This window comes from Sarcophilus harrisii, chromosome 6 (assembly GCF_902635505.1).
Source record: "Sarcophilus harrisii chromosome 6, mSarHar1.11, whole genome shotgun sequence".
NCBI lineage: Eukaryota > Metazoa > Chordata > Mammalia > Dasyuromorphia > Dasyuridae > Sarcophilus > Sarcophilus harrisii.
Window position 1 is genome coordinate 133,477,347 of NC_045431.1, and position 27,649 is coordinate 133,504,995.

At 34.7% G+C, this 27,649-nt stretch overlaps 1 protein-coding gene across 1 annotated transcript in view; it reads left to right on the plus strand.

Annotated features, from left to right (window-relative positions):
• PPA2 (inorganic pyrophosphatase 2) overlaps nucleotides 1–11,865 on the plus strand; it is a 108,970-nt gene extending 97,105 nt beyond the window's left edge. The window contains exons 11-12 of the mRNA XM_031943067.1: nucleotides 7,420–7,459; nucleotides 8,705–11,865. Of these exons, the coding sequence (XP_031798927.1) occupies nucleotides 7,420–7,459; nucleotides 8,705–8,742 (78 nt within the window). The 3' untranslated portion in view covers nucleotides 8,743–11,865. The remainder of the gene's footprint in view (nucleotides 1–7,419; nucleotides 7,460–8,704) is intronic.
• The last annotated feature ends 15,784 nt before the right edge of the window (nucleotides 11,866–27,649 follow it).

Consider the following 27,649-nt stretch of genomic DNA (forward strand, 5'->3'; position numbering starts at 1 on the left):
AACTATAGAAAGGAAACTAAAACAAATGGCTATAGTGACTAGTTTTTGCAAATAGTAGGTACTTAATGAATGCTTGTGGAGTGAATGTTTGCCAAATCCAAGAATATTTTAAACTTGGTGAAGAATAGATAACCACCATATATTGTCCTAGGGGTCCAGGGTATAATACTTGGCTAATGGCAACAATGTTTGGTCTCTGCAAGTGCAATGCAGATATCAAATTTTCTTCATCTTAATTTCAGTTATCATAATATGTAATATTCTCTTTAAAATGTAATGTTCTCTTGTTGGGTTTTCTTGGGGTCTCTGGAAGCAGCAGCCTTCCTTTCAGTACAGTAATCACCACACAGGTAGCCAGGTGTTCAAATTCTTTATTGTCTCTTCCAAAGTCTTATCTCCTTCACTTGGGGTTCAACTAGTTTTCTGGAGGCCTTTCTCTCTCCTTGGTTCCCAGAGTTTGAACTTGTACTGCCTTCTCTGACTTCTGAATCTCCCCGAATCCAAAGGTTTGTACTTCAGCCTCCAGCCTCCACAAAGGTGGCTGATGGAATGAATCTGTCTCAGATTCTTCCGAGAGCTTCTAGTGCGCTTGCCTTTTCCTGGCCCTAAGAGCTTCTCCCTTATATGTTCTACACTGAGTATACACTAATCATTATATCACTAGGAAACCATTATTTGTTGTAGGATTAAATCAATGCTAAACTAGATTTAACCATTGTCTCCTCAATTCCACTTAGTACCTTGTTTCAAGTTCTGGCCCATAACATCTCTTTGTAGGATTAAATCAATCATACTGAACCATGCTAAATCAGATAACTATTGTCTCTATCAATTCCACTGACTTAGTACCTTGTAAGAATCCTTTGTTTCAAGTTTAGAGTTCTGGCCCATAACAATAATAGCCGCCTAATTTGTTTCTCTTCTATTCACCCTCTACGCTACCTCTAGTAAAATATCCTTAAAGCTCAAGTCTGATTCTGTTGTTGCCTCTACTCAACAACTTTCCGTGGCTCCCTATTATTTCTAGGATAAAATTTTTATACCCACATGTCATCAGGCTTTTCAGATTTACCACAGTCTTCTTCTATCCTATCTCTTTAGTCTTATTTCATTTTATTTCTTTTGGTGCAATTGATATTCCAGTCAAACTGGATTACTTCAAGTTTTTCAGATTATATTCTTTTTTTCCATGTATTCATTAAGCTGTTCTCCATGTAAAGAATGATCTTCATCACCTCATTCTTAAAAATCCCCATGTTCCTTTCAGCTTCAGCTCAAGATCTTTTCTTCTATGAAGCCTTCTCTGATCCCTCTATTTAGTAGTGCTCTCTCCTTCCTCAAATATTCCTAGAGCACTTTATCTGGTATTTTCTTTGCTCTTTCACTCCCCAATCTGTATTTTATTCATCACTATGTGGGGTATCTGTATAATAATATAGTAGAAAGAATATTGGCTTTAGGGTCAGAAGGCTTGAGTAAGTGGCCTATGCTACTTATTATTGGGGTGATTTTTAAACAAGTCATTAACCTTGAGTCTCAGTTTCTTTATCTTTATAATGAAGAAGTTGTGCTAGATGGACACTGAGGTTCCTCCCATTTTTACATCTATGATCTTTAGAATCCCTATTTGGCTAGTACAGACTTACCCTCCTGATGTGATACTAATTACTCTGTTGATTGGTAGTTTCTTTGATTCTCTTGACTTAGAATTCTGCTCCTCACATTTTTTCTGTATTTAATTATAATTTAGAATTCATATCCACAAATTTTGGGGACCAATGATGGGCTGATTTTCATATTTTCAAAAAGTATTCTTAGCAGTTCTAAACATTTGCCAACTTCATTATTATTTAGCCTTCTATAAAGTTATCATGTTTTGTTACTCTTTATCTTCTCTTTTACAGATAGAATTTTACCTTTTCAGCTAACATAATTATAGTTCTATATTACAAAAGCATATCAGAAAGCCAATCGTAGTGTCAGTCTGCTAATGTGGATATAAAAAATTCTGTTACAGTGTGAATTCTTGAGTAATAGATACATTCCCAAGGACATTTCTACATATTAATACCAATTAATCAATTAACACGTGTTTATTAAGTGCCATACACTGTGGCAGGTTATGGTAATACAAGCACAAAGAAGGAAGTCACCTACTGACTAGGCCTCTTTGTCATAGTATTTATGTCTCAAAATGTGAATCTCCACATGATATTAATTATTCTTAAAAAAAATAGAAATATTTTTGGAAATGTTACAGTGGTGCCATTCATAGTATTATTGTTTTTAGAGGTAAAAGGGAGATCAACTAATCCTCTTTTAGCATTTTATAAATCATTATTTTTAGTAAAGTGTTCTATCTTGTTATTGGTATTTAAGAGTCAATGGTAACGTTTTGGTCATGTATACTTATTGTGTATTTAATTTATATTTTAATATATTTAACATCTACTGGTCATCCTGCCATCTAGGGGAGGGGGTGGGGGGTAAGAGGTGAAAAATTGGAACAAGATGTTTGGCAATTGTTAATGCTGTAAAGTTACCCATGCATATATCCTGTAAATAAAAGGCTATTAAAAAAACAAAAACAAAAACAAAACAAAAAAAAACCCAAACAAACAAACAAACCAAAAGAGTCAATGGTAGGTTTTCAATAATCTTAGTAATAGAGACAAAAAGTACTTTGGGCTCTTTTGTTGAGATCTTTAACCTCATAGTTTAGCAAATTGTCAAAGCATCTGCAAAATACTCAATGAATGACCATTCTTATTTAATTTAAATGTCATTTTGCAATCCAAAACATAATAACACAATATTTTAAAAAATATTTTCTCCAATTACATGTAAAAACATTTTTTTTGTTTTTCATGTACATTCATTTTTTTTTTTACATATTTCCTTATTAATCATGTTGCAAGAGAAAAATCAGAACAAAAGAGAAAAACCATGAGAGAAAAAGAAAAAAAAAAGTGAACACAGCATAGGTTGTTTTACATTTAGTCTCCATAGTTGTCTTTTTGGATGCAGGCATTTTCTATTTAAAGTTTATTAGGATTGTCTTCGATCTCTGAACCTCTGAGAAGAACCAAATCAATCATAGTTAATCTTTGCATAATCTTTCTGTTGCTGTGTACAGTATATTCCTGATTGTGCTTGTTTTACTCAGTATTGGTTTCATGTAAATCTTTCCAGGCCTTTCTAAAGTCAGCCTGTTCATCATTTTTATAGAACAATAATATTCCTTTACTTTCATATATCATGACTCACTCAGCCATTCTCCAATTGATAGGCATTTTCCAATTCTTTGCCATCACAAAAAGAGCTGCTAAAAACATTTTTTGCACATGTCCTTCCCACCTCCCCCCTTTTTAAAAAATGATTTCTTTGGGATAAAGACCCCAGTAGTGGCATTTCTGGATCGAGGAGTATGTACAGTTATATATATTCCAAATTGTTCTCCTGAACGATTGGATCAGTTCACAAGTCTATCAACATTGTATTAATGTCTTAATTTTCCCACATCCTTTCTAACCTTTATCATTGTTTTCCTGTCATTTTAGCCAGTCTGAGGAGTACCTTAGAGTTGTTTTAATTTGAATTTTTCTAAATCAATAGTGATATATAGAACATTTTTCATATGACTATAGATGAATTTAATTTCTTTATCTGAAAGTTATCTGTTTATATCCTTTGACCATTTATCAGCTGGGGAATAAATTGTATTCTTATAAATTTGACTCAGTTCCTTATGTATTTTAGAAATGAGGTCTTTATCAGAAACACTAGCTGCAAAATTTTTCTTCCCAGCTTTTTGCTTACCTTCTAATCTTGGCTGCATTGGTTTTTGTTTGTGCAAAAACTTTTTAATTTAATGTAATAAAAGTTGTTTATTTTGCATTCTAGTTATTCTTTGGCCATACATTTTTCTTTTCTCCAAAGATCTGATAGGTAAACTATTCCTTGCTCTCCTAATTTGCTTATAGCATCACCCTTTATATCTAAATCATGTACCCATTTTGACCTTATTTTGGTATGGAGTGTGAGATGTAGGTCTATGCTGAGCTTCTGACATATTATTTTCCAGTTTTCACAGCATTTTTGTGAAATAGTAAATTATTATCCGAGAAGCCGGAGTTTTAGGATTTATCTAATACTAGATTACTATAGTCATTGATTATTGTGTCACATGTAATCTAACCTATTCCATTGATACATCACTTTATTTTTAACCAGCACCAAATGATTTTGATAACCTCTGCTTCATAATAATAGTTTTAGGTCTGGTACTGCTAGGCCACCATCCTTTACATTTTTTTTCCCCCATTAATTCTCTTGATATTCTTGACCTTTTATTCTTGTAGATGACAAAATTTTTCCTAGCTCTATAAAATAATTTTTTGACAGTTTGATGATGGGGGCAGCTGGATGGCATAGTGAATAGAGTACCAGGCTTGAAGTCAGGAGGACTTGAGTTTCAAATCTGGCCTCAGACACTTAATACTTGCTAGCTGTGTAATCCTAGGCAAGTCATTTAACCAGTCTTAGCCAAACTAGACTCCTATCACCCACTTGCATTTATTTATTGATACACTTCATCTACCATCTCCTGTTGAAGTTCTTTCCTTCTTTTCCAAGGTTCCAAGTTCAAGGAACTTTCCAAGTTCAAGTTCCATTTCTTTTATGAGCCCTTTTCTTGGTCCCCCTTCTTTTAAATTTGTTTTGCTTTTGTTAGGCCTCTTTTTTTATATTTTTCTAATTCTAACTTGTGTTATAATGATTTGTATATTCTGCCACTAAGTTATAAGCTTCTTTGGGGGAAGAGTTTTTCATTTTTGTATCCTCATTATTGAATTGATTTGAATATTGGCTTTCCTCACCCAAAACACCACTTCAAAATTGTTGTTTTCTTTGCATATTTTTTTACTCAAGAGTTCTTACACTTTTTAGAAGTGGAGGTGAAAGAAAAAAATTTTTTCTAAGCTTTTTCTCTCATCCACTTAATATTTAAATCCTTTGACACTACCCACCAAGAGATTTTGAAATATCTTTTTTCAAGAAACTTTGAAATACCTCAGTATTTTCCAGGGTTATTCCCTTGTCAAAGTTTAAAAGATTGAAAAGTTAAGCTGTTTCTTTTTAAAGTTTTAAAATGTAAGCTTTGATGATATTGGAAATAAATTGAAGGCATCAAGGCTTTAGTAATTATTTGTTGAATATGTCTAAACTTGAAAATTGAGATGTTATAGTTGGGCCTGTATTGGAAGAAATTAAATTTTCCTATAGCATTTACTTTTGGGGAAATAAATAATTTGCCCAATTAACACACATTTGTCAGGTACCAATTAAAGGTAAGACATTTTGTATGCTGAGCATACAAAGATAAAAGGAAACTATTCCTGCATTAATTCCTGCATGGTTATCCAGCAAACCAAAATAAACTATATGGAAAAGGTTTGATTCAATATTCCTTTTTGTACTATCCTTACAAAATTTTTAAATTCTTTAAACTACATTTTAAACTACATTTATGTACCTTGATGATTTTATACCCATTTTTAAACCCTTCTTTCTTCCATAAGACGATATGTAACACCCCAGATTATTTCAGTGGGTTATAAAACAATAGATCCCTTTGAATCTGATATCACTGGATCAATACCATTGCTTATGTAAAATGCTATTTTCAAAAGTCACAGGTTGTTTCAACAGAAAAATAATATTAGATGAATAATTCTTCCATCATTCCAGTGCTTTATTAGTGGCTGAGGTAATGAGTTTTATGCCCACTGAAAATTTTGCATATGAACCCTGTGGTCATTTCAATGCATATGTAAGGCTGAATGAACATTTGTTGTTTGTGGCCTGAAATAACCCTTCCCACATGGGAATTCTGAGTTGGCATGTGATTCCTAGCCAGGCATGTGAGTTTCTGTCTAGGCCTGAGAGTTCCAACTATAGAGGAATCCCCTAATTCCCCTATGGCTATCTAAAAAGCCTGGTATGGCAAGATTCCCACCACTATGCCTTTGAGATCAAAGCAATCTTAATATGGTTCGGTCTGCTCTTCCTGCCCCTAATTAAAAAAAGGAGGAGCAGGCCAAGTTAGATATAATCAGTTGTACAACTTCAGTTAGTGGCCATCATATACCGGAATTTTTATTTCACTTACATTTTTAAATGCTGGCATCTGCAAAATTAACAAAGACAGCCACAAGTCTCTTTGACATTAGTCCCCCAAATGGCCAACTTGCTTAATAAAGCTCCTTTTTTTAAATCCTGGGAAAACCTCCAAGATGAATTATATATAATTTGTAGAGGAAGCTTTTTTTTTCTTTCTTACAATTACATTCTTCCCTGTGGAGTGACTTAAGGAGAAACTGTTCACCTGAACTGTTTGTCTTTTCAAAGGAAGAGTCGAAAATGGGAGCATTTAAAAATACTTATGATTTAGATGATTTTTTTTCAAATAAAGCTGACATTGGCTATCCTTGTTCTTGCTGAGTCACTGTCAGTTGGGGATGAGCAAGATCTAGGGAATGTATGCTGCCCCTCTCGATGAAAGAGCCCTTTTTATGCAAGAGACTTAAGAAGGGAGGAAAAATTCTCTCTTAGGAAACTTTTTAATGCTAATACTTGCTTCTTTTGGAGTAAATTAAATCAGCTCAGAGAATCTTGACTGACCCTAGCATCTGAAAGCATTGCCTAGAAGTAACCTATATAAATGATTTTGCTTCACTAGTTTTTCAAGTGCCTCCATAGAGAATGCAACTGAAGGGTAAAAAATGAGCATTTGTGTTGAATGCTGAGAAGGAAACACCTTAGTTACTCCTTGTAACTAATTAGAAAAAAGCTTTCTAAACATATTTTTTTTATCTTTAATGTCCATCACTTCATCAATCATTGTGCTTGTAGTGTAGGAACACTAAACTTTTTTTTGAATGTTGGGCAATCTGGTGAAGCCTATAGAATGGTTTTCTGAATAACCTTTTAAGTGCATGAAATACAGAAGATTGCAAAAGAAATTTTTATTGAAATACAGTTACTGGAATTTTTTTTTTTGGTTCATAGGCCCTGGGGACAGGTAGGTGGCATAGTGAATAGAGCACCAGCCCTGAAGTCAGGATGATCTGAGTTCAAATCTGGCTTCAGACGCTTAATATTTCCTAGCTGTGTAACCCTGGGCAAGTCACTTAACCCCAATTGCCTAAGCAAAAAGAAAAAAATTCATAGACCTGTGGTTATCAGGAAAATGATATTTCTTAAGTAGAATGGAATTGTGGGGAATAGAATCCTCCTTTTCAAGTCAAGTAAATGTGCTTATACTATCTATTAGATAATTTCCTAATAAAATATCCCTGATTCCAGATTCTATATGGAGAATCTTCATTAAAAACTAACTCTCTGTTTTTTACCTCATAGGCATCAACTGCAGTAAATGAAGATTCAAATTCCAAAGAAGGTATGTTATCAAGAGGGCCTATGCATACTAATTGGCATTGTAGAAGCTAAAACTAAAAATCATTTGGTGAAAAAATTTTCTGGAAGCTAAGCATAATGACCTGTAAAATATTTACAAAATTGTCTGGATGAGTTATCTTAAATCATTGTACTTTATTTAAAAAATAACCAACAGATTATATATTTACTATTTTTAAACAAGGAAATAATGCTTGTATTATATCATGATTTTTACTTCCAAGCACTAACTAGTTTAGTAAATTATAATGAATTTAAATTAGTTCTTTGGGAAAATTTGTCTACCTAATTTTTTCCTTCAGATGAAAGACCAAAGTCCATATTGGATTTTGGAAATATTTAATACATTTTCTTTGGAAAAATATTGTGTTTAAGGTATTTTAGAAATACAGCTTTTAGTAAGAAGTGAGAAGTATAAATTTATATATTCAGCATTTTGTTTATTAAAATATGCGCCCATTTGGATTTTTTGCTTTTTGTTTAACATTACTTAGTAATAATAATAATAATTTACATTTATGTAATGCTTAATATGTATTATAATACTTTACAGGTATTAAATAATTGCACACACATTAGTTCATTAGTTCCTGTAAGATGTAGGAAGGATCTGCAACTTACAAATTGAAAAAAATGAGAACTACTTACCCTAAGTTCCAAGATGATTATAAAGGAATGCATCTACAGACATGATTTCATGGGAAAGCAAGCAGCATTCCTTATATGGTGTGCTAGCAAACTACCTGGTCTATAAAAACCCATTTGGGTTATTTGGCAGGCAGTTGTAGCCTTTCTAATCCTTTCATGCTGATGTTTGAATGCACTTTAGGTTTCTTGCTGGGTAATGTCATTATAGTCTGGAAAAAATCACCAAACAAAATGTGGCAGCTTTTGCTTTCTTGATTTGGCTTGACTTAAATTTTGGGAAAAAAAATTGCAAGAAACTAAAAACTTATATTTTGCCATGGAGATGGAAAGGGAAAGGAAGTGTAAACATAAAATTGAGAAAGTTTCATGTTTATATATTTTTGCATTTCTCTCAGCATTCTGGAAGAAAATAAACTCCCTGAAGGCAGGGAGTCTTCTTAGTCTTTTTATTTCCAGTGCCTAGAATGTAGTAGACAGTGTTTGTTGTATCAAACTCACTAAAATGCAGTTTTGTTTTCTCTTTCCCTGTCCCTGGCTGTGTCTCTGTCTCTCTCTCTTTCTCTCGTATTCTTCTCCACAGATGAAGATATCCACAGGTGGCATTTTATTAAGAAGTGATGGAAGTCTCCAATCATCTTTCATCCCCAGGAGCCACAGACAAGTTCAAGCAATAGCTGCTGCCTCCCTCTTGAAGCTTCACTTTTATATGAATCGAGATAGATAGCATAAAATAAATATTGGACTTCCAGATTGTTCTTTCTTTTCATATTTACTCAAAATGCAAACTTTTTTTAGTTCTTATTTTGCTTTCTTAGAAAAAGTTTGGAAGCAACATGTTTTGAATTGTTGACCATTCCTGTGCCTAAAAGGAAACCCGTAAGTTTCATAGCTCTATTTCTCTGCATGAATGTAGAATGCTAAATTTAATATATTAATGAGGTTCTGAAAAAAGTTAATATATTAACTAGGTGATAACTATTGTTCTCATTTCAGAGTATATTAAAATGCAAGTTCTAAAACAAGTGGCAGCTTCATTTAGCCAGCATCTGCCCTCTGTCTCACACTGTCATAGTATCTAAGAATTTGTGGATGCCTCAAGTTTATACTACCTTACATTTGTCTGTCTGTCTGTCTCTCTCTCTCTCTCTCTCTCTCTCTCTCACATACACACACACACACACACACACACACACACACACACATACATACACACAAAACACAGAATCCTTTCATATTCATCATCTCATGTGATCCTCACCAAGAACTTGACACAATATTATATAGGACAAACATTAACACCATTTTAAAGGTGCTAAAGGAATCGAATGTAAAAATTTAGACCTTTACTGAAATGTAATAACCATATATTCTTTTTAAGATTTCTGAAAACAAAGATTGAGCTATCTTCCATAAAACCTATACAGCAACCTTCATAACTTAAACATAATTTGTTAAGTAACCTAAATCCTAATGTTTTAACTTAATCTCTATTTTCCTCATCTGATTATTAGCAGAGATGGAAAATATTTGGAGACTATCCTTTGAAAATTCTTCATAAACCTGAATGCTGCTATTTAGTACCTTCTCAGTTTTCTCAGACTATTGAGTTCCTATCTTCAAAGTATTTAGTCTTGTCAAGATTCTAGCCTTTGAAACTTTTTTCCAAATCCTTTCCAAAGTCTCCATATTAACACACTAGCTCTAGAGACCCAACATGAATGTATCAAAGCATCTTACTAAAATGTCAAATATAAATGGATTATTATTTTATTCTTTATATTCCTATTTATGCATTTTAGTTTGCATTTTTGCAATTTCAGCTTTGTCCAGTGTTTATATTGTCCAAAATAATTATTCTTATTACTTGCTATTTACATAGATGCTCTAAGTGATAAAGATGATAATTTAAGATCAGTAATTACCTTTATTGCTAGCTTTTTGTATCATGTAACTAGCAATTTATAAAGTAATGATCTGGAAGAGTATCTAATTTGTACCCAAGGATGTGGATCACATACTAGACTTGAAGATCAGAAAACCTAGATTCATATCCTGTCTTTGTTACTTCCCAGCTTACTTAAACTTTAATTTCTTCATCTGTAAAATGGGTTTTATATTGTTTGTGGTTCTTACCTCACAGGCTTGAAAAGAAGACTAAATGAAGTAATATTTTTATAAAGTGCTTTCTAAGCATCTGGTATTATATGCCTGATGCTGTTTGTTTTTAATAACTTGATAGAGATGTGAAAGACTCTGAGAGCAGAATATGCCCAGGCAGAGCTCAAAAGGCAGAATTTGTCTTCTGATATCTCTAAATAGCCTCTTATGTAGTCTTCATATTTTAAGTCTAATAACTGTTGACAATGTGTTGTAGCATTCCTTATGATACATTCTCCATTATATCAAGTAAATGGTTGAACTTGTGAAAGTTAACAAAGAGTTATTAATAGATTATAGGGTACTTAACAGTCTCTATTCTTCAACTACAGAAATTTCACTAGAGATCTTTTTTTTAAACAATTATTTTCCCTTCAACTTCATCTTCTTCTGCTCTATACTTTTTCCACATTGATTCCCCATTTTTTCTTTTAAATATTTTGAGCTATTTGGAACTAACTTTATTTTGACATGAGATTTTTGTCCTAAAGTAAATGGTTAAAACCTCTTTGCAAAAAGAATTAATAAACTAATATTATTTTTACCATAGTTACTCCCACTCAAAGGGGACAAAAGTACTTCAAGATACATTGGTCTTAGATGATTAGTGCTTTCATTGCTTTCAGAACATACTTGACTACTTTTAAAAAGCCAAAAAAAACCCCAGCTAATTTACAGACATGCAGAAATGATCATTGCCATAGTCTATGTTTGTCTGGATCTAGTGGAAATCCTTTCTTTTATTCCTTGGTACTTTTCTGGAATTTTAAAGATGTATTTCATGACATAACACAAGGTATTTTTAAGGAAAGGCAGTACCTCTTAGAAGCATGAATATCTTTTGCTTCACTAGCTGTCTAGAGTGTGGTATGCATTTTGTCATGTAATGGTGTTTGATGATATATGTAAATTGTTGAGATTTTGTCAGAGATGTTATCAGAAAAATAAAGACATCATTCACTTGTAACTTTCATAAATTTATTCCCAGCAGTCAATCTTTTCAAGTATTGTTTCTAATCAAGATAATATGCTTCACTTGGGAATTGTTTATAATTAAATGATGCCACATATAGATTCTTAGAGATGTTTAATTCTTATTTATGATTGGTGGCATAAGGAAGAAAATGTTATGAATGGGTTAATATTTAGAAATAAGATATTATTTGTGATTGAATTGCACTAATGAAAGCTTGTGGATTGCAGACAATGAAAATGATTATTACTTTGAGATGCCCAGTAGCAAATGTTAGTGATTTGTCAGTGGTATGGGCATATGGAACATAAACCCTTTCTTTCTATTAAAGACACTGTCTTTGTACCAGCATCTGTTTGTGTAATTCCCCCCACCCTCCACCCTTACCCAGGGCATAAAAAAAAAAAAAATACAACAAATTAGGTTTGCTACTCTTTAATGCCTTTTTCCATAACTGGCATTGAATGAATGATTTTAAAATGTAGCACAATTCTGGAGAAAACAGGTGGTGTGGTTGATGCAATTGACGTTGGCTAAATACTATGTGGCATAGTGTCACCCTCTGACCAGTTGTTCATTCAATAAAAGCTTTTTGCATATTCTCACAAGAAGTATGTTATGTGTGTGGTTTTAAGTGTTGGCCTCCTCAGGCTTCGATGCTTAGTTACTCAGCCCAGCTATGGCAGCCTGTTGGAACAAAGGAGCATTCATTGATGTCTGTGAGCACAGAAAGCCGAATCAGTAATAAAAGCTGATGAAAACCTGAATCAAATTATAACTTGTTCCTGGTGAAGATAATGATTTACTTAACTATAGGGAGACAGTAACATTTCCTTCCTCACCAAGGATTTGTATTTAATGTTTGTAGTGAAAGATATTTCTCTTACATCCATTCTCTCCTACAGGTTGTAAGGTATAAACATTCGACCACATTAGAGTAATTCAAATTTGAAACCATACCCTCAGTTACAGGAGTGATGCTCCTACAAAAATAATTCCATTAAGACCTGTTTGACCTCTTTAATTTTTGCTTAATATTTTGATGATTTCATAATAGATAAAATGATATGCCATCTTGAAAGTGTATTGTAATTGAATTCACTTGAAATTCACTTATAATTCACTTGAAAGTGAACTATAATTCACTATAGCTGCTAATAAAACTGTGTTGGAGTAAACTGTTAAGACCAAAAACTCTTATCCCCAAATAGTAAAAAGGAGTTCATGGTGTTTAATTCTTTTTCCTTAATGGACACCTCATGATTCTTTTTGTTATACTGCCTGAGAATACTTTGGAGGTATAAATTAGATTTTTAAAAATATATGTGCAAAGATAATTGTATAAATATGTATACATATATTGTATTTAACATATACTTTAACATATTTAACATGTATGGGACTACCTGCCATTTAGGGGAGGGGATGGGGGGAAGGGGGGAAAAAGTTTTAACAGAAAATTTTGTAAGGATCAATGCTGAAAATTACCTGTGCATCTGTCTTGTAAATAAAAAGCTAAAATAAAAAAATAAATTTAAAAAACTCTATATATGCAAAAGATGTAAGAACAGAGAACTGAGGATGAATACAAAAGGGACAAACTACTATGCAAATGCTAAAATACACAGTCATATCTCAAGTTAAAAAAGGATCTTTTCTGCTTATTTCTTAAAACAATGATATTGAAGAAGAGAATCAAAGAAGGAACATTGCTAAAGGTGAGTATTTGAGATTATCTTCCCCTTTCCTCTAAGCCAGGAGTGATTTTGTTAAAGTACATGTCAGATAATATCCCTCTCTTACTTAACTCCAGTGACCATTACCTTCAGGAACAACTATACATTTCTCTTTCTGACTTTTAAAGCTCTTCACAATCTGGTCCCTCTCTTTCCACTCCTATTTCTAATCATTCTTGTCCATGCACTCTGTTACAGTCATATAGTACTGATTGTTTTTCACACACATTTCTCACCTCTGTGACTTTGTAATGCCTATTTCTTCTGCCTGGAATGCTCTCTCACTGCCTCTGTCCTCTGTTTCTCTCTTTCTATCTGTTTTTCTTCCTCTCTTCCTCTCTCTTGGAATTCCTGATTTCCTTCATCTTCTGTATAGTTTTTTTCTGATCCTCCTAAGTCCTAGTGCTCTCCCATCCAAAAGAATCTCAACTTTACCCTGCTAGAATGTAAGTTCCTCAGTGGTTTTACAGAGTACCTGATAATACAGTGAGTGCTTAATAAATGTATATCAACCAAGTGATGGTGTCTACTTTTTGAGTATCTGAACCAGTCCAATCATCTCAAGAATGTAGTCTCAGTCACTGAAATCCACCCAGAAGAAGACAAACAGGACATCAACTTGCTATTAGTAGGCTATCAAAAGGAATGGATCAGTTCATAAAAGTCTATATTCCTTTTTTTTAAAAAATATGCTTGTAGTTTGTGGGATTGTCAAAATCTTTATAGAAATTCTTTATCTTATCCTTTGTGACTAATGTTGGAGTCATAGTTGACATTTTAAAAATGATTTTTCTTAGGACTAAAAGTGATATGATCAAACGTTCGGTGAAATAATTTTATGGGTTGCCTTTTGGTACACAATGAAACAAACCCATTTGTTTGCTTCTGGAGGACAATTGATGAGCTATTTATTTCATTTAGTTACAACTTCTTTAAATCATCCAGTTACATTTATAACCAGACTGTCAATGTGAGTTGTATTAAAAATTGAGGAAAAAAAGGAAGGTAAAATTTCTATTCCTTTTTTTTTTTTTTTTAAATTTAATAGCCTTTTATTTATCGGTTATATGCATGGATAACTTTACAGCATTAACAATTGCCAAACCTCTTGTTCCAATTTTTCACCTCTTACCCCCTCACCCCCTTCCCCAGATGGCAGGATGACCAGTAGATGTTAAATATATTAAAATTAGATACACAATAAGTATACATGACCAAACCGTTATTTTGCTGTACAAAAAGAATCGGACTTTGAAATATTGTACAATTAGCCTGGGAAGGAAATTAAAAATCCAGGTGAATAAAAATAGAGGGATTGGGAATTCTTTGTAGTGATTCATTGTCATCTCCCAGGGTTCTCTCACTGAGTGTAGTTGGTTCAATTCATTACTGCTCTATTGAAATTGTTTTGGTTCATCTCATTGTTGAAAATGGCCATGTCCATCAGAATTGATCATCATATAGTATTTTGTTGGAGTATATAATAATCTCCTGGTCCTGCTCATTTCACTCAGCCTCAGTTCATGTAAGTCTCTCCAGGCCTTTCTGAAATCATCCTGCTGGTCATTTCTTGCAGAACAATAATATTCCATAATATTCATATCCCACAATTTATTTAGCCATTCTTCAATTGATGGGCATCCACTCAGTTTCCAGTTTCTGGCCACTACAAACAGGGCTGCCACAAACATTCTTGCACATACAGGTCCCTTTCCCTTCTTTAAGATCTCTTTGGGATATAAGCCCAGTAGATCCAACTGCTGGATCAAAGGGTATACACAGTTTGATAACTATAAAAGTTTATATTCCTAAAAACTTGAAAGAATGTGGTACAGTGGAGTTGAAGGAAATGAGTTCAATTCCTACCTCTTCCACTTACCACCTACATAACTTTGAGCAATGGTCCCATGGAAAAATGACATTTTCAAATGGGGAACCTTGGTGCAAATCCTGGCTTTATCATTTATTATTTGTGCAAGCTTAGATGTGTTACAACCTCTCTGGGTTTCAGTTTCTTCATCTGTAAGATGATGGAGTTCGATCAAGTAACTTCCAAATATTCTTATAACTCCATACCTAAGATCCTGTGGCCAAGTCATCTTGGAGATCATCCCCAACCACTTAAAGCCATTCTCTTGGAGGGCACCAGGGGACAGCTACCAACGAAGTTATTTTGGGATAGCCCCATTCACAAAGTTTTACTTGGAATTGTCTTTAGTTTTGTTTTTGTATTGGTTTTGTTTTTAACAACTGGTCGGGATTGGACTTCGGTCTAGGTAGCTAATTGGTAAATATCTTCAAAAATGCAGACATCACCCTTGCATCTAGGAATGGCAAGTTCATCATTTATCTGTGAACTCTTGATAAACTCCACTTCCTTGTGGACACCCTTAAACATTAGGACTTTACTTAAAACAGTTGATTCTGGGTTACACCTAAGCAATTTATTTACTGTCAAATTTGATCTTCTTCCCTGAAGTCCTGTTCTAATGACTTTTGAGTTCATGAACACTATTCCAGTTGATCACAATCCTGAGAGGACCTGAAAATAGGCTTCCCAATTGACCTGAGGGCCAGCTAAATGTTAGTTCCTTTGTAAACCGAGAATTGGTGATCCAATTGAGAAGGACTTTTTTTCCTAGCCAGAACAGCTTCTGAAAACATCTGTCATATCAAGGAAATGTAATCTATTTTAATGCAGAGAAAGCCATGTAAGTGAAGTCCCATGTATTTAAGTATTCCATCTTTTTTTGTATGTGTGTGTGTGAGAGAGAGACAGGGGAGAGAGAGGGAGGAGGAGGTGGGGAGAAGAGGAAAGAAGACAAGGAAAGGATGGGGAGAGGGGAAGAAGAGAAAGAGAAGAAAGAAATGGAAAAATAGGAGGGAGGGAAACAGCAAACAAGAAGAGAAAAGCGAAAAAGGAGGAAGAGAAAAGGGAAGAGGAAGAAGAGAAAAACAAACCCAGAGAAAGATGGAAGAGAGAAAATTGGGAGAAAATGAGAGAGGAGGATGGAGGAGAAAAGGGGGAGGGTATGAGGAAGAAAAAGGGGGGAAAGAAGAGGGTAAGGAGAGAAAGAAATGGGAAGAAAGGAAATGGAGAGAGGAAGATGGAAAGGGAAAGAGAAGAGAATAAATAGGGGAGATAGGGTTAAGAGAAGAGGGAGACTTGAATAAAATGGATAGAAATAGCCCTCAGAGTCGGGAAGACCTGAGTTCAAGTCATGCTTTTATACTAGCTGTGTGACCCTCACCAATTCTAAAACTAGAAATGGCAAAAAGGATGCTGACCTGCTGCATCCATGCATATGGATGGTATATAAAACTGGAATGGAAATTGACCTCAGATTTTAGTAATAACAATATCTTTTATAATGATGATTTCTTTTATAATATACATGATTTGCAATTGTATGTATGTATATACATATATATATGTGTCTGTATATATAGTCTTTTAAACATAGAAAACTTTATCTTTAAACTTTTCATAACTTTCTATGCTGAAACATCTATGCCTGTATCAATACCCCGCAAAAGAGGCTCTACAAATCACCTGGTGGTGACCAGTGTAGAGAAGAATGTACACCCCCAAACCACAATGTTTGGAATGAATTTATTTCTGTGTTTGTTAGTTACCCTCACATTATTATCCACCCCATACAAAATTCCGGGTCTAACTGTGTCCTCTCCCCCTCCTCATCCCCAGCTACTCTTTTTCTCGTGTGTAAAAGTGACAGGTTATCAGGAATTTATCATTTCGCAGCTTCTATTTGGAATCACTTGTATTTCTAAGTTACTTCTGAAGTGCTGGTATTAAATGTCATTGGCCTGTGGGTATAGAAGGAGTTCTTATAGTGAGGAGGAAGAGAGAAAATGGCAGTGGGGCATGGAGCCACCTGCCTTGTGCACCAGTCTTTTATCTCTGCTAAAAGTTTGTGAGCCAAATTGTAGGATGAGTGACTAATGCAGTTGAGGTCAACTAAGCAGCTGGAGGCATGTCAAGAACAGGATCACAAGTTGTAAGCTGAGTTTTTATGACAAAGCCTTGATCCCTGGTGAAGAGCCTTGAGTTGATGTCATTAAGTATTTGAAAGATTGTCATATGGAGGAGGGATTATACTCATTCTATTTAAGCCTGAGGTCAAACCCAGAAGCCAAAGAATACAAGTTGCAGGAGGGAAATTTAGATTTGATATCTGGGAAAACTTGCAATTAGAACTGTTTTCACTCATTGAAAATCTTCAAGGAGAGGATGGTTAGCCACTTGCTGGGAATGTTGTAGTGAGAATTCCTTTTAGATATTAAGTTGGACTAGAAGACTCATAAGGTTCCTTCCAAAACCAAAAAAAAAATTATTGTGATTCCTTAAGGCAAGTTGAAAGCAAATGACTTCCACATTATGCAGATGCTGTATATTATTGTAATAATGGGGCAGGTGGGTCTCCTAAGCCTCTCATACTTGGACGATTAGGATAGAAAAAAAATGAGATTTAAGGTTGAAAATTCAAGTTTATGATAGTGTGAAAGGGTGAATGAATGAGGGAAATGGAATTGAAGATCCTCAATAAAATTCTGTTTATTTTGTTTTTATTACTTTGATTAAACATTTATCCTAAGTACTTGTAAAGACTTGAGTTATTAGGAAATTATTAGGAACAATAACAAAGGGAGGACACTTTTCCTACAATAGAATAGGAGCTGGAGCTATAAGATCTAATTGGGTCAGTCTACATAACCAACCTGGGATAAATTTAAATAGTAATATCACTCACAAAGAAATTGAGTTAAGGTATAAAAAATGTAGCTAGCTCTCTGAGAGCCAGAGAGAGCCTAGCAGGTGACTCAGTGTCTCCTGGTACTGGCTGGTGCCTAAAGTCAGTGGGAATAAAAATCTAAATGACAATACTTGGTCTATACTACTGAATAGGGTCTTGCATTTTTCTAGCTATAGTGTTATCTGGTGGGACTTTAGAACATAGAACCTACTTCAGGAAACAGGCTCAGGTTACTGGATCAGAATGTATAACATAATCAGGATGTGCTAGTCTTACTCTTGCCTTAATCAATCAATAGGCATTAACTAACTGCCTGCCATATTCCAGATGATGTTAGTTATAGGAGGCAAAAGGATAGAAATGAAAGACCCTCCTTTTATTCTACCAGAGGAGACAAGATCTACATATATAGGTAGATGCAAAAGTAGATACAAGGCAGATTTGAGGTGATTGATTCTGGGACTGGATATAATCTTGAAATCTCCTCAGTTCCTAACCACAAGTGAGATCTGGAAAAGACCTTAACTTAAAAAAGGCAAAGTCTCTCACTTTATCTGGAGCCATTCCCAGTTGTCCTGATCCATATCTTGCCACTGGACTCAGATGGTTCCAGTGGATAGAGTAAGGCTGGTGACTTTGCACAACCCTCTCTCACTTAAATCCAATTCAATTCATTTGAAGTCATGAAATCACCTTCCTTTGTAAAGGAACTCTTGTCAAGGACCAACAAGGTGGTCCAAGTTGTTCATATTCTTAATAATAGCTAACATTTTTGTAACACTTTACAAATATCTAATTTGATCTTTCCAACAACCCTGTGAAGTAGATGCTGTTATTATTCCCATTTTATATATAGGGAAATGGAGGATCAGAATGATTAAGTACTTGCCTAGGATCACAAAGCTAGAAAGTAACTGAGATGAAATTTGAATTAAGGTCTCCCTGACTTGAACTCTTTCCCCTCAACCTCCTATTTGACCAGTATCTACCCAGAAACATCCTGGATCACTTGAATTGATTTGCCTAATTTACTTAATTACACTCATAGTTTATTTTTTTCTCATTCAGTTTCTGTTCTGCACATTTCCACTGGGTCCTCTCTCCTCTCATGTACACTCTGCTTCAGATACCCATATTATCTTCTTCCCTAATTGTTAAAAACAATTACCAGTGTCAAAAGTAGATTCTAGTGCTCTTTAAGCTCTTTAAGTTATTTTTAATGGCTCTAAGTAGGTGTGTGTCCCCATTATGTTTCTCACCATTAAGATATTAAGAGACAGCCTGTTTTCCAGAACTAAAGCCCAGCAAGCAAGTTGTGTACTGAGTTTGACATAACAACGGTGCTATACCTGGGTAGAGCAACACAGGTCTATGATCTCAGAGCTGGAGTCTTAAAGCTCATCTAATCTAATCCTTTTATTTTGCAAATGATGAAACTGAGAGATGGCATGTGACTTTCCTAAAGTCACACAGGTAGAAAAAGGCAGAGATGGGTGTACACTCAGGACTCAAGTTCACTGCCTTTTCATATGTTTAAGTGAGTATATGTAGTGGTGAGTACTGAAGGAGGAAGGAAGGAAAGAATAAAAGAAGGAAGAAAGGAAGGAAGGAAAGAAGGAGGAAAAGAAAAGAAGATGCAGGGATCAATCATGCAAGAGTGAGAATGATGGTGATAAGTATAAAGGGGGGGGGGGGGAAGGTGGAAGGAAGAGCACCTGGGCAGCAACATCAGGTTGAATCCCATCATTGCCTATTACCCATTAACAAAAAAAGGAAAACATTTTGGCAGCAGGAGGTGGCAGCACATGATTACTGTTGCTTTTCATTGGATTATAGTTCTAATACTCACTTCAAATGAGGCAAAGCTGGTTACTATCCTAAGAACTAAAGATCCAGTTGAAACAATTTTGGGAATTCACCAACTATTGCACTTGGAGATAACCACATTGATAGTTTGAAGATGTTGACCTACAATAACCCTAGCCAATTCTAAAGCTATAAAAAGTCATTTGAGTTCAAGATTGATATATGGTGGAAGTTGGGAGATATCTCAGAACTCAGATCAAAGTCAAAAGAAATTAACAGGATCATTCACACAGATTTCTTTCACTGTGGAAGTAGTTCAGTTATGTCCTAAAGCCTACTTGCTGGAAGTGACTGTGGATTCACAATTGATTAGGAGAACAAAAAGCATATATATTTCTTCAGAGAAATAGATGATGAAAAAAAATTATAAGGATGGTCTAGCGATGATAAATTGTGCACAGCATATTAACCAGCAAAAATGGAATGATGTAGAGGTAATTCAATAAGAATATGGATTTACTGCAGTCAAATATTGGAGACCCTATGGGGCAGACTCATGACAACTCAGCTGAAAAGTGAGAAAATACAGATGAAAATGTGCAGATATTGTATTTGTCTATTTCCAGAGCCATAAAGTGTTAAACAGCATACATTCTTGGAGAGGGAAAAGAAGAGGTGAGGGAAGTTGGATAAGAAACAGCTACTACAAATGCTAAAAATTCTAACTGCATAGGTTCAATCAACTTTAATGGACAGCAACTTTCTAGCCTTCAGATAAAGAGAACTCTGGAACTATAATCATAATACCTCCTTCATGCAATTCTTGCAATTGTTCTAGAACAGAATAGAGGGCTTGGAATCAGAAAAATCTGGGTTCAAATCTTGCTCCAGACAATTTCTAGCTGTGTGATCCTGGACAAGTTATTTAACTACTATCTGCCTCAAATTCTTTATCTGTAAATGGTGATAAAAAATGGCACCCACCTCCCCGGACTGTTGTGAGGAGGATTCAGTGAGGTGATATTTGTAAAGTGTTTAGCACAGTTCCTGGCACATAGTAAATACTTAATAAATTCATTTTCCCCTCTTCTTCTTCTAGATGAGGACTAGACATGTATGTGTCTTCAAAAGGACTATGTGAAAACTTTGAAAACTCATGTGACATAGTTTCCATTCTGGTTAGTGGTCACTGGGGAGGAGCTGTACAATCAAATGGGTCTTAGTAGATAGCATGATACACTGAATGGAGGTTTTCATTTGTGTCAGATCATTTGAATTCAAATCCTAATTTTTCTTTCACTGCCTATGTGACACTGGGTAAAACGTTTCACATTTCTGAAGCTCAGTTTCTTTAATGATAAAAAGGGAAGACTAAACGAAATGACTTTAGAGTTCTAATCCATGTTTCTATCAATTGATTTTTTTATTATTATAGCTTTTTATTTATAAAACATATGCATGGGTAATTTTTCAACACTGACTCTTGCAAAACCCTTTGTTCCAACTTTTCCCCTCTTTCCTCTCACCCCTTCCTCTAGATGGCAGGTAGTCTAATATATGTTAAAAATGTTAAAATATATGCTAAATCCAATATATGTATACATATTTATACAGTTATCTTGCTGCACCAGAAAAATCGGATCTAGAAAGAAAAAAAAAAAACTTGAGAAGGAAAACCAAAATGCAAGCAAACAATAACAGAAAGGGTAAAAATGCCATGTCATGGTCCACACTCAGTTCTTATAGTTGCCTTTCTGGGTATAGATGGCTCTCTTCATTACTGAACAATTAGAGCTGGTTTGAATCATCTCATTGTTGAAGAGAGTCACGTCCCTCAGAATTGATCATTGTATAGTCTTGTTGCTGTATATGATGATCTCTTGGTTCTGCTCATTTCACTCAGCATCAATTCAGGTAAGTCTCTCAAGGCCTCTCTTAAATCATCCTGTTGGTCATTTCTTACAGAACAATAATATTTCATAACATTCATTTACCATAATTTATTCAGCCATTCTCCAATTGATGAGCATCCATTCAGTTTCCAGTTTCTAGCCACTACAAAGAGGGCTGCCACAAACATGTGGATCCCTTTCCCTCCTTTAAGATCTCTTTGGGATACAGGCCCAGTTCAACTGATTTTCTTGAGGGTGTAGTTTTACATGCACAATACCTAGTACATAGTAATCATTTAATAAATGTTTGCTTGGCAGATTCATATATTAGACTTCCCATGATCCATAAGGTCTTTGTCTTAGGAATTTTTTTTATCTCAGAGATATTTAGCAGTCTAATGATTATCTACTCTAGTCCTACCCTACACTGTTATTAGTTTTGGGTTCATGCAAACATGGTTATATTATGCCAGGTAATATCCTAGATGATGGAGATATAAAGACATGAAGAAAACTGTTTATGGAATGTTATGGAACAGTTATGAAAGTTCTAGAGCTTGAAGAGACCTCAGAGTTTTTATGCATCAACTGTCAGCAACTATGCTAAGTGAATTTACAATCTTATGGGGGAGACAATATGCAGACAACTATGTACAAATAAAATATATGCAGGATAAGTTGGAAATAGTCAACAGAGGAAAGACACTAATAATTAAGGGGACATTAAGGTTTTTCGTATCAGGTGGGCCATAGAATTCAAATCTCTTTCATTTTATAGATGAAGAAAATGAAGGTTAGATGACTTGCCTGAGGTCACAGAGGTAATAAGTACAAAGACAATATTGAACCAAGGATCCATGAAGTCAGGGTCAGTCCAATTTCCAGAATACTAGGATGCTTCTATAACCCGTGTCCTCAAGGGACTTATATTTTGTCTATCTCTCAGCTGCATGAATAAATTGTAAGAAGTGATTTCTTTTGCAAAAAGGAATATTGACAGCTAGGTGGTTCAGTAGATAGAATGCCAGCCCTGCATTCAGGAAAATCTTAATTCACAATCAACCTTAGACACGCTCTGTGATAGTGGACAAATCCCTTAGTCCTACGTGTCACAATTCCTCATCTGTAATATGATTGGAGAAGGAAATAGCAAACCACTCTGGCATCTTTGCTAAGAAAGCCCCAAATGGGGTCACAGAGTTAGACATGACTGAAAACAACTAAACAGCTATAATAGCTATAAATTCTTGTATGGAAAGATTTTTTTTTAAAGATTTGGGGGACTCAGAGAAAGAACATTGGGAAATGAATCTGGACCACAACATAACATTTCCACTCTTTCTGTTAATGTTTGCTTGCATTTTTGTTTTTTCCTCAGATTATTTTTACCTTCTTTCTAAATCCAATCTTTCCCAAGATAACTGTATAAATATGTATACATATACTGTATTTAACATATGCTTTAACATATTTAATAAGTATGGAACTACCTGTCATCTAGGGGAGGGAGTAGGGGGAAAGAGGGGAAAAGTTAGAGCAGAAGTTTTTGCAAGGGTCAGTGTTGAGAAATTACCCATGTATATGTTTTGTATATAAAAAGCTATAATAAGAAATAAAATAAAAAAAAAAAAGATTTGGGTGACTGCTGAAAGGATTTTGTCTTATTGATTCAAACTTCATTTAAAATGATCAGTGTCTTGTAAACTTTAGAAAGCTGTGTACTTGGGGGGAGGCTCCCAGTCTACATAAAAACTCTTGAGTTTTAGCATTGGAGTATTCCTTCTCAATCATGCCATCCTGTTTTTCAATGGCAAAGTGTTCTCAAACCAAAAGAAGAGTCAGTTTTCCAAAGATGAACCTGTGGCTTGTGTTGGGCTGTTTCATTCCTGCTAAAATCTAGTAGAGGTTATATTTAGAATTTAAATATCCATTTTATTAGAAAAGTGTTTTGAAAATTGTTTGAAGGCTGCTTTTCAAGTGACTATTTTGTCTATTTGGTGGGGCTGTCTATAAAAGAGAAATTAACCAGAGAAGATTTAAAACTCTTTAAAGGATGATGTTAAATAATAAAACAAACAAACAAAAATAAATAAATCTTGAACCATTAATTCTGTTAGGTCTTTTGACTCTGTTAGCAAATGGCATGTTTTATAAAAGCATCTTAACTTTAGGCAGTGTTGAAATATTACAGAAACAGGTTAACTTCTCCTGCAGAATTTCCTAAAGATGTTGTTATGCTTGCTGAAGACATTACCTATTCTTCTTCCCTCTTTCCAAAAGCTTTCAAAAACTATATGCTTCAGAGACAAAGTTCCACTTTCATCTAGTACAACGATTATTTTCATAAAGAGGCTATCTTTAGGGCAAGTTTAGCCAAATAGTACATGAATTTCAGAAGGCAGTGATACATACTGGGAAGGTGGAATGTACAATTTACACAAGTAGAGGGTGTAGAGGGTGACCACCTTTGGTTCCAGGGCTAGAAATTTTTCAAGATTTAATTCTATCTGGTTTGAGAATATTCTCAGGCATCAACTCAGTTCAATCTAATAACTATTTATGTGCCTAGCCACACACTATGCTAAGTGCTGGAAACACAATAAGAAGATAGTCGGGGCGACAACACACAAAAGGAAATTGGAGAGACATGGGGGAGTAACCTTTTGTGGTGGCATTTTGTTTCATGAAATTGAAAAAGCAGAACAGCAGATGTAAAGGGGAATGAGCTGACTGTCATTTCTACCCTCTCCATTCAAATTCTAAAAAGGAAGGCTTTGGGAAGAGATGGAAACTCAGTGCTCCAACCATATAGTCAGGAAAAGAAGAAGCACAGCAAGATAGTGTCAATCAAAGATTGAATTAACAGTATGGTGGTGAGTCTACAAGGAATGAATTCATACTAGCAAAGGCATCTTGTTCCATGGAATTGAAATCAGGCAAAGGAGAAGATGTTAAAAGGAGTCAGTCTTATTCTGTGTTAGAACAGTCCAATCTGTGTTGGATGTCTTCAGTATCCCAGTACTTCATCTCCCCAGACAGAATGTAAATTTCTAGATTGGAGGGATTATTTCATTTTTGTTTTTGTATTCCTAGCACAGTTGTATTTCTAGGCACTTAATAAGGCTTGATTGCTAGATCAGACTTTGAAGCATATCTAATAATAGAAATCAGAACTAGTCTTCCTTAATTGCCCCTTCTCCCCACTACCTAGAGAAATATACTGAATATAGTCATAAAGCAAAAAGTATAATATTTGGGTTATTGTTAAGTAATACTGTTAGGTAGCTGGGGTTAGATGAACAAAAGGAATAAAGGAACTGAATTCCATCAAAACAATAAAGGCTCCTACGATACTCTTTAAAACAAAAGAGAGGGATGATGGTTAGTTGATGGTAGTCAGATGGGCTCATAATTGTAGAATAGCTAATATTTATATTGCACGTAGAAGTTTACATAGCACATTACAAATATTATCTCATTTTACCCTTGAGAAACCAGAGAAGTAGGTGCTATTCTCATTTATAGTTGAAATTGAGGCAAAGATGAAGTAACATGCCCATAATCACATATCTCGATAAGTGTCTGAAGTCAGATTTGAATGTGGATCTTTTTTGTTCAGTGTTCTCTCTATTGTGCCACAGCCAAAGATGGTTGACCAGTTGGTATGAACTTTAGAGGGAATGAAGTCCCTGGAAGCATGTGAAAGAGCTCTGTTCTCAGGCATATTTGTTCAACATTTTCATTAGTGATTTAATCAATACATGGCAAGTTTATGAGATTTGCAGGTGTATTAAAGTAGTCAAGAACATGCCATACCATATTTTATGATCTTTAGAGGCTGGGAGGGGGAATATGGGGACAAAGACCTATGACATCATTGGGGTTGGGAACACCCAGTGAAGAAATTCTCTTTGTCTTGTCAAAGCAGTATTTATGCTACAACTTTAGTTATGAGTTGTCTATATCATTTAGCAAGTTCACAGGGCTAGTATGTGGGAGAGGGATGTCTTATAGCCAGGATTTCCTACACCTTCTTCCTATGAGCTAGGTACATTATAGGGGGTTGATGTCGTTAAGTGGATTTGGTCATGGTCACATTTGGGATTTTCTTGGCAAAGATACTGGAGTGGTTTACCATTTCCTTCCCCAGCTCATTTTATAGATGAGAAAACTGCAGCAAACAGGGTTAAGTGATTTGCCCAGGATCACACAGCTATTGTCTGTGGCTTGATTTGAACTTTGGTCCTCCTGACTCCAAGGCCAGTATTCTATTCACTGTATCACTAGCTGCCCCATTACAGGGGATACAAAGTAAAAAATGAACCTTTATCTTAATGTTAGAGCACGGAAAGTGAAAGTTCCACTGAACTCTGTGTTCTTCAACTTACATTTGGGGATACTATGTCTGAGCACCATTTGTTATAAAGTCATGGACAAATTCTAGACTGCAAAGAGCAGGATGGCTATAATAGTGAGAATAATTGAATCTATGAATTATGAAAACATTTCATATGAAAAAAAGATGAATGAACTAGAGATGTTTAGATTACAAAAGAAAATATAAGGGACAGGGTATGATCAGAAGAACATGATCATTGTCTTGAAACAGTAACTATAATGTACAGAAGATGTTAGACTTGTATGAAGTGTTCTAGGATAGGCCTACAACCAAAACAAAGCAGTTTTAGGAAGATATATATTTCTTTCAATTTGAAAAAGAATTTTTGGAAAAATAGAGTTTCCTAAAAATGAAATGATTAGCTTTACAAAATAGTGAGTTCTCCATTGTTGGAGGGATTTAGAGATTGAACAATTATTTATTGGGGATATTGTCCAAAAAATTTCTATTTTGGTGACAGAAAGGTTTAAAATAATGCCATCTCTTATTGTCCTTTTCTCAGTGAATTGTGAGGAAGACTTATCTATGAAATATTGTTCTTCAATGGTATGTCTATAAGAATATCACTGACCTGATTCTGAGTTTTGTGCCCCATTTTGGGCTCTATATCTGTGTATGGTACCTGATGAAAGCTATATCAACCTCTTCTCAGTCTCATTGGGATTTGAACCAGATTGGAAATAGAAATATATGTTGCCTGAATCTCCCTTTTCCAGTCTAGACCCACTGTGAAGTCTCTCTCTCAAGGATGGTAACATTGTTTTCTGAACCCAAACTTAGTAACAGCAGTAGTTTGTTCAGAGTCACACAGTGGCTGATGCCTCAGCATGATTAGATTATCAGTCATATATAATGAAGGAATGCAAAATCATTATAATTTCAACAGAAGACAGATAGAATTAGGCAGGTCAATTTTCTGGGGAGAAATTATCTTGTGATGTATTTTAAGGCCAAATACACATTATTTTTTAAGTTATCCATTGAATTATCAATAACAAACTTCTCCTTACTTCCTACCCCCTTGCCTTAATATTATTAAGGGAGAGTCCCTATTATGGTTCAGTTGAAAGAATGATGACTTTGAAATTAGAACTTTTTTTCAAATCCCTATAATGAGTATGTAATCCCTAAAATCCCTATAATGAATACTACTGATGAACAATATTTCATAGATAAGTCTTTCCCACAATTCACTGAGAAAAGGACAGTAAGAGATGGCATTATTTTAAACCTGTCACCAAAATACAAATTTTTTGGACAACATCCCTAATAAATAATTGTTCAATCTCTAAATCCCTCCAACAATGGAGAACTGACTATTTTGTAAACTCAGTTTCTAATTTCAGCAAGTAAAAATTTGGCCTGGTTAGTTTCTGTGGTCTTTTTCAGTTCTACCATTCTATGTTTCTCCAGTACAGTAGTAATTCTTGACAGGAATGGTAGGTACTGTTTGCTTGGGATCAGGGTTTAAGGAGGAAGGAGTCTATGTTAGTTTAAAAAGGAATATTATTCAGGGTTCAATGTAGGTGTAAGCATTCTGCAATACTTTAAAAATAACAAATTATGAAGAAGAATTGTATAAAGGACATCATCAGGAAAGTTTATGATTAAAAAAAAAGACTGGTCCCATGGTAAGAGTAAAGGATAACCAATGGTCAGCCTCTGTGTTCTTTTTTTTTTTTTTTTTCTTATAATAACTTTTCATTGACAGAACCCATGCCAGGGTAATTTTTTACATTATCCCTTGCACTTAGTTCTGTTCCGATTTTTTCCCTCTCTCCCTCCAC